General features: G+C 43.6%; 1 protein-coding gene across 2 annotated transcripts in view; it reads right to left on the bottom strand.

Annotated features, from left to right (window-relative positions):
- UTP25 (UTP25 small subunit processome component) overlaps positions 1–7,933 on the bottom strand; it is a 25,131-nt gene extending 17,198 nt beyond the window's left edge. Inside the window, exons 1-5 of one of the 2 annotated variants that reach the window (XM_040446350.1) lie at positions 7,726–7,933; positions 6,753–6,792; positions 5,047–5,284; positions 3,138–3,299; positions 1,109–1,197 (exon numbers count right to left, since the gene is read on the bottom strand). In XM_040446350.1, coding sequence (XP_040302284.1) covers positions 1,109–1,197; positions 3,138–3,299; positions 5,047–5,284; positions 6,753–6,792; positions 7,726–7,832 — 636 coding nt within the window. In that variant the 5' untranslated portion in view covers positions 7,833–7,933. The remainder of the gene's footprint in view (positions 1–1,108; positions 1,198–3,137; positions 3,300–5,046; positions 5,285–6,752; positions 6,793–7,725) is intronic. The other variant, XM_040446352.1, reaches the window with a different exon arrangement.
- Positions 7,934–8,584: the final 651 nt, after the last annotated feature.

Raw genomic sequence — 8,584 nt, 5'->3', positions numbered from 1 at the left:
GCAAGGGAGGGGCAGAGAGAGAAGAGAGAGAATACCAAGCAGATTCCATGCTGCCAGCACAGAGCCCCACACAGGGTTCGATCTCACAAACCATGAGATCCTGACCTGAGCCGAAATCAAGAGTCAGACGCTTAACTGACTGAGCCACCCAGGTATCCCAGGGTTCTTTTACATAACACTTTTGAAATGACAAAACTGTAAAATGGAGAACAGATAGTGATTACCAAGGATTAGGAATCAGAGGCAGGGAGGGAGGTGTGGTTTTAAAAGGGCAAGTGGGAACAAGAGAGATCTTTAAAGTGCTGGAAATGTTCTGCATCTTGACTTTGGTGGTGGACAGAGGACACTTAACACAGTGCAGAACTTAACACACACACAAAAGAGTAGGAGCAAAACCGGGGAAAGTTGAATAAGACAGAAGAGCATGTCAATGTCAATTTCCTGGCCCTGATACTATACCACAGTTTTGCAAGATGTTACCAATGGGGGAAAGTGGGCATAGGGCATAAGGGGTGTCTTTATTTCTTACAATTGAATCTATAATTATTATCTCAGTAAAAATTTCAATTAAACAAGGATGACCAATTCTTATAAACAGCATGAGCTGGTGAAAAACAAAAAACACAAAGAAGTAAAAAATTGCTCCACATTTGCATTACTTAGTTGTGAACCTATCTCAGATTATTTCAAACAAACAGCAGCAGTAGCTACTGTTTTACTCAACACTTTCTATGTATCAGTCAGTAAACTAAATTTCTTCATTTTGAGATAAGCACTGTTGCCCCCCTCTAACAGATGAGAAGAGTGGAGATCAAAAAGGTAGATTAACTTGCCTTACGTCATGCAACAACGCCTCTCAGATGCTGATCTAAACCCTGGTGTACCTGTCTCCAAAGCCACTCTTCTCTGGCTCCCACACTCCAGCTTCCCCAGGGCTTTCTAGCTATACCTGTGCTCCCCTAGGCTCTTCCAGCCTTCCTAGGTTATGCTCCCCTGTCCCATCTACCACCAGCATGCATCATATGTTCGAGGAGACTGCCAAAACCCAAGACCATTGCTTTACTTGGAGCTTTACTTCGTTTGTGACCACTAACCAAGCAACACTTACTTTTAGCTGGTGAGTAGTTTTGGAATTTGTGGCAACAGCCTGAATTTCTTTTTCTTTCAGTTCTTTGTTCACATGCTGTAGAAATGGATCTAATTCAGAAATCCAGAATGTCAGAACACTTGGAGAAAACAGGTGTTTTCTTGGTCTTCCCTCTAAACAACACACTTCTTTCCATGGTGTTAACTCATCCTTTCTCCCATCTGATCTCCCCACCCTCTCTCCCAGCTCAAAAGTTTCCAATGGGTTCCTTTTCCTAACACACTTCTCTAATCACTTTACTTCCCAGCTCAAAACCCTTGAAGAAGCTTCTCAGTCTGAAATCTGGGGCGCTGCAGGATGTACAACTCCAATCTACTTCTCCAATACAATCTTTGAATTACATGGCCCTCAAACTCTTCTGCCACTGTGGGATTCCTTCCTTCGATGAAAAAGTCTATTCTGTCCTTCACCTCATTTTTGTATGTCCAAATATTATCAGTTTAATGTTATCTCCTGACTCACAATAAATATTTCCCTGGAGCCTACCGTGCCAGGCACAGTGCTGGTTCCACTAACAGGCCATCCTCAGTGCCCTAGGGACAGTACCCCCACCCCGTCCCTACCCACCCACTGCAACACATATATGTGCAGACTTGTCTCATACACTAGACTGTAAGATCCCTGACAGCAGGTCCATGTCTGACTTATCTAACATTGCAGGACATGCAGAAATGTTCAATACTCAACTGAGTATTGAGTATCATTGAACAAATGATCCAAATGGTAGCATCTGTACTCAGGGTTATCTCCAGTCCTCTGAGCTGCCCACCCAACCTTGTCTTCCAGTCCCACTCATTAAGCAGAGAAAAGTTGGGGGGCCTAAGAGGCTCAGTCAGTTGTGTCTGACTTGATTTTGGCTCAGGTCATGATCTCAGTTTGTGAGATCTAGCGCAGGGCCTGCTAGGGATTCTTCCTTCCCCCACTATCACGCACACATGTGCTCTCTCCCAAATTAAATAAACTTCAAAAAAAATGTTTTTAAAGAAGCAGAGAAAAGGTAAATGACCTATGCAAGGATCCAAATGGTAAAACTTCAAATGCAATGCACTTTCTACTAAACACCTAAGACAGAACAATAGGACATAAGAATTCTAGGTGCTTATATACCTGTATAGGCCAAACAACGAGAGAAATTTTAGGATAATCAAGCTTCCTAATGTCACCTCCAATGTTTTTAAAGTTTTGATGGTTCAGAATGGGGTTTGTGCCCAAATTCTACCTGCTAACTTCTCTTTCTCCAGCACAACACCCAACGGAACCAAATAAACCAAATATGGATCAAAATTTCAGCTTCAGTAATTGTAGAGCTAAGTTGAAGAAAGGCAACGGGGCCAAAAAGGCCATCAGAGCAAAGAACAAGACCAACCTGACTTGCCTGCCAGGCACAGGTTGAGAAAGTGGAGCTGAGAGAGAGAGCAGAGACCTACCTACCCCCACCACAGCCAGACCTTGTCCAAGTCACTGCCACTGGGACACAGGCATGACCAAGAGGCTGAGAGAGACTGGAGAGACAGCATGGAGCTTTCTGGCCTCTAAGGGGCTCCCTGGTAATGAGGACCAATCAGATTAGCCAGTCCTGAGTCTACAAATCTGGAAAACTCCTGCTCCAATAACAAAGAGCAAGTGAAGGGCAGAGAGAAAAGCGCAAAATACTTTTCTCCTTTCTCTTGCTTCCCTGCTTGGGGAGAAAATCAGAGGTCTTCCCCTGACTCCCAACTGTGGAGATCTGGGATCCGGGGAACCGGCCTTCCCTACTATCACTCTTAGGCGGTTTGTCCTACTAAATAGCCTCCTGATTCCCAACACTGCCTAACCACTGAAAACCACAAAATACCTTTGGGAAATATTTCTTTCCAGCTCTAGATGGAGCTGCTAACCCGTTTTTATTGCTGCTCATGCCAGTAACCAGAGATTTAACGGGGTGTATTAGCCCACAAGCCTCCATGCTAAGCACCTGGTGAAACTGAACCAACACACACTGTGCTCTGACCTTGTGATGCATTCAAGGAACATGTGCCTCCACTCTCCTCTTCAAGAAAATTGGTTTCCAGGCTGAAGAGTGACTCGTGTTTTGCATCTGTAAACTCCTCGGAGGATTCTTGTGATGTGCCAAGTGCCCCATCCCCACCTTTTCCCTCAGGGTCAGGAGGACCTGTCATTTTGAGAAACATTTTATAAAATTATTTATGCATAAATATAATTATACTTCTGTGGACCAGTAAAACTTAATTCTTTAGCCTAAATCAACACTGATGTTCATTACTATTATTTATTTTTAAGCAAATTCAGGTGTAAGACTTAGGTTTCAAAATTAAGCCTGACCGTTGACCCCAATCCAGTTAGGAATTTATTGTAAGATGATAACTGGACAAAGTACACTAAGATGAACATGTAAGGATGTTTAATGCAGCAGTGATTATGACCAGAAATAACTGGAAAAATTGATTTCATCCTTTTCTATCAATGGAGTAATAATTAAGTTACCACATAGCATTGACAACGAAATACTGTGTAATTAAGAAGCTAATATGAATCCACAATTACTCACAGAGAAAAGGACTGTGGTATACTATTAAAGAAAAAAAGTAAATTACAGAAGTGTATGAGACCATTACACACACACACACACACACACACACACACACACACACACACACACTTCTACTCACACTTGTAGCCATAAAAAAGTAATCTGGAGGGTTACATAAAACGCTAAAGGTGTTTATCCCAAGGTAGTAGAGATACAGGTTTTAACTATACTACCCTCTTAAGTTTTATAATTAAAAAAAACAACCTCACAAACTTTTCATTTTCAAAAATCCAAAACAGGAAATAAAAAAACAAAACAAAAAGCCCCCTAAGTCTGAGGCAATAAACTTTCATCCCAGGGAAACTGAATTAAAATACTAAGGATGGTGAATGACATCTTAGAGAGAAAAATACAGCTGTAAGGAAAATAGGCCTTCAGATAGTAAGATATAAAAAGTTACTCAGATACACTGACAATGGGATATTACTCCAGCAATACAAAGTCATGAATTGCTAACACATAAATGACATGGATGAACCACAAAAACATGAGGAGCCAAAGGAGCCAGACACAGGAAGGTATACACTGTATGCTTTCACTTATATGAATTTCTAGAACAGGCAAAACTAATCTGTAGGGAAAGAATGCGGGTCGGTGGTTGCCTGATGCCAGCAGGGAGAAATGGACTCTAAAGAGACAAGACACCTTTTGGAAGTGTTGGAAATGTTCTGAATCTTGATTTTGGTGATAATAGCACGGATGTACACGTTTGTCAAACGCCTCAAGTTGTATACTTAAAACGGGCACACTTTATTGTACGTAAATCACAGCTCCATAAAGTTGGTTTCAAAGTTAGAGGAAAAAAGTCACCTGGAAGTCCGAGTGAGAGAATTCCTTTAAACTTCCAATCTCAGCTCTTCTCTGCAGCCTGCCCCCATTTACTCCAGCATGCAACCACTTGGCATTTATCCCACACCTTACAGCTAGTTGTTACATACAAATCTGCTGCTTCAAAATGTTTGTATTTTTATGTCTGTCTTCCATTAAATTTGGTTTCTCTAAGGGACAATGATCTCTTTAACTGAAACTGTCACAAAAACAGAATTATGTCCCCTTTCCTCTGAATCAAGAAAACTTTAACTAGGATTGATGAAGACCTGGAAATTATAAGCAAAAATATTACTTCTGCATTTTTCTGGCCAGAGGGTCCTGTGTTTTCATCGGACTCTCAAAGATATCACTGAACCAACCAAGGTTAAGAGTCTCTGCTTTGGATCCATGTGCTTTCCCCCAACTCACTCAGTACAGGGAGGGCACTGTGCTCAGGGGGCAATCTGTCCCGACACAGAGGATGTCTGAAGACACTTACTCTCCCGCACTTTGTCAGACTCGGGCGCTGTCTCTTCCTCCACGGTGACATCACTTTCACCATCATCATCGTCCATTTCTGCCTCATCTACAGCACTGTCTTCTTCCACTTCTTCCTCCTCCTCCTCCTCTTCCTCTGAAACATTCTTTAATGTGGCGAGTAGTCTGTGGTACCCAGAAACTTGCTCTGGTTCGCTCTCCGCTTCACTTTCAGAACCTGAAGTATCTGAACTCTCTGACTAAAAGGAAAATGGGAATTTTTGAAACAGAAACAAACCATTCGTTTCGACCCTATGATTATTATCATCAGACCAAAAGTATAACAGGTTCAGACTTTCATAAATAAAAATTAGTTTTTCTGTAAATATGCAATCCTATCTATTCAACCATCCCCAGCAACAAAGTTATTTTATTTTTTTTTAGAAAAAAAATTTTTTACATTCATTTATTTTCGAGAGACAGAATGAGACAAAGTGAGAGTGGGGGAGAGGCAGAGAGAAAGGGAGACACAGGATCGGAAGCAGGCTCCAGGCTCTGAGCTGTCAGCACAGAGCCCGACGCGGGGCTTGAACCCCCGAGCCGTGAGGTCATGACCTGAGCCAAAGTCAGATGCTCAACCAGTTGAGCCACCCGGGGCCCCAACAAAGTTATTTTAAAAAGATAGTCTGGCTATGATTCTAGGAACTTTCACCTTCTTTGAACTGATAATGTTCCACATGGGAAGAAAGCTGACTAAAAACAGAGCTTTGGGTTATGAGAACTAATTTTTTTTATAATTATTTTTAATGTTTATTTATTTTTGAGAGACAGAGAGCGAGAGAGAGAGACAGAGTGAGTATGTGAGCATGGAAGGAGCAGAGAGAGAGAGGGAAACACAGAATCCAAGGCAGGCTCCAGGCTCTGAGCACAGCACAGAGCCCGACGCAGAACTCGAACTCATGAACTGCAAGATCATGACCTGAGCCGAAGTCAGATACTTAAATGACGGAGCTGCCCACAGGTCCCAGAAGTTAAACTAATCTATGTGTTAGATATTTGGCACCTTGAAAGGAACAACAAGAAAATTACAATACAACAAAAGAATTTAGTGGGGTTTTTTTTTGTTTTGTTTTGTTTTTAAAAGGTGACTTTTTTTTTTTCAACGTTTATTTATTTTTGGGACAGAGAGAGACAGAGCATGAATGGGGGAGGGGCAGAGAGGGAGGCACAGAATCGGAAACAGGCTCCAGGCTCCGAGCCATCAGCCCAGAGCCTGACGCGGGGCCCGAACTCACGGACCGCGAGATCGTGACCTGGCTGAAGTCGGACGCTTAACCGACTGCGCCACCCAGGCGCCCCTGTTTTGTTTTGTTTTTTTTTAGTTTGTTGTAATGAGTTAGGACCCCTGTTCAGTTTGCATTGTTTGTGGCTCCTTTTATGTTAAGTAAACAAGATACTCCTTAGGATTCACCAAGAGAGCCCTCTAATAAGCCTCCTTACCAGGTTCGAACAGGCTAATCTCTCAGGAGAGTTTCAAACTCTGGTTACTGTATTAGTTGTCACAATGACATTTTAACAGACATATGCATTCAAAAGTACACATTACTAAAATAATAGCTTACGTCTAAAATCGAAAGGAGTGGAAATGTAGCCAGACTTCATCGTTATTATATACAGTCTTAAAACAACCCAGAACCAACTAGTGTAAAAAAAAGTGTAAAGCATTACCGGTTGATAAATCTGTGGTTTTCCTTCCTTTCCTGAAACCCTGAGAAGAAACAAGTTATGTTAAACTACTAGCATGTAGCAACTAGTAAAAAGTCTAATGATACAACTTTATTTTTTATTTGAGAGAGACAGAGCCAGCGCATGCGCAAGCTCCAGCAGGGGAGAGGGGCAGAGAGAGGGAGTGTTAAGCAGGCCCCATGCTCAGCATACAGCCCGGTGCCAGGTTCAATCCAAAGACCTGAACGGAAATCAAGAGTTGAACGCTCAACGAACAGGCGCCCATAATGACACAACTTTAAGTGAAAAAAGCAGAATATACCAGTATAAATACATAACTATAGTCACATAAAAACTATGTATGCTCTTGGACAGGGATTGTAAGAATACAGCAAACTGATAATTGACAAAAGTTTAACAACGTCACAATGACAAACACAGTACCTGGCTCTCATCGGAAAGAAGTATCAATTTAGCAAATAAAATACATTTTCTAGCACATTGCTTCATTACAATGTCCTCAACTGCTGATGAAGCAGCCCTAAGTGGAGTGGCGGGTGAGGACTAAGATCATAACTGAGAGTCCGGACACTCCAAGGAAACCACAACTACCGGTACACTGGTTTCCTCATTGTAACTGGATAAATCAGTAATGTCGAAAGGCCCAGACAACTCTTTGAAAACACAAAACACCAAAATCAATGTTAGAAAACCTCTGACAGTACGAAAAGCAGCCCCCCACCCCATAGGGGGCGTGCGGTCCAGCATAAAGCTAAGGGCTCAACAAAAGGCAGGAAGACCCACGAAGAACCCCATCCCAGGCGGGATGCCACCGAAATCCTCCCAGGCCGCGGGGGAAGCGCGGGAAGCGGTGGGGAGCGGGGGGCGCCGCTCTGTCCCGATCCCCAGGGAGACCAGCGGACCCAACCCGGGAAAAGCCACGGACACGGCTGGCCCCGGCAGTGCCCCTCCATACCTGTCATAGAAGGGATGCTCCTCGCCGAAATCCCGAAGATGCTTCTTCTGCTTTTTAGTCAGGGTGTTGAGCAGCTGGCTCTGGCTCCGGCTCCCGCGTTTGCCCATAGCAAAAACGTCAAGGTCGCCCACCTTCAAGAGCCGCGTTTCCCACCTGTTAGCTGTCTCAACTCACTCACGCGAGGTCGCCCACGGCGCTTTACGGCGGAACCAGGTTGCCATAAAGCAGAGCCGTTTTACGTCGCCTTGTACGACACGCGTTAGAACTTCCTGGTCTCGATTCCGCCCTCTAGCGAGACCCTTTGGAAGCACATGCCCGCGTGCCTATTTGTTGGTCTCAGTTCTAGAACGTTGGCCGGCCAGCTTGGGACCGCGGGGGTGAGTAGAGGGGTGGGCGTGCTTTGTGCTTCCGTTTTGGTTGTGGGAATCCTCCCGCGTAAACGTACAGGAGCGGAGGTGGTCGAATGCCCTGACTTTATGTTATGCTATAATAAAAAGACCAACCAATATTTAAGGGTGCCGGCACATCTCACTTCATTGTCACAGCAGTACACACACAAAGGGGTCCTGTTAATAAGCCCGATATTGTAAATGAGGAAATGGATGCTTAGTAAACGTTGCACACTAAAAAAACAGCAATAATAGTAACAAAACGTTACACACTGGCAAAAGAGGATGGGGAACTAACTTTGATGCCACCACAGGCGTTTACCCACTAGAATCGGCCACCTGCGTATGCTGTATCAAGAATGGGGACCTAAGGCTGGGATACCAGCGCCCACTCGACTCCCTTGTTTTCTGAAAGTACTGGAAGAGTCCCTAGAAATAAATGTATTCCTTCATTTATCATGTTACAAGAG

The sequence above is a fragment of the Herpailurus yagouaroundi genome, unplaced genomic scaffold (genome assembly GCF_014898765.1).
Source record: "Herpailurus yagouaroundi ecotype Mexico unplaced genomic scaffold, PumYag 195, whole genome shotgun sequence".
Lineage (NCBI taxonomy): Eukaryota > Metazoa > Chordata > Mammalia > Carnivora > Felidae > Herpailurus > Herpailurus yagouaroundi.
This window is presented reverse-complemented; position numbering and strand designations above follow the sequence as displayed.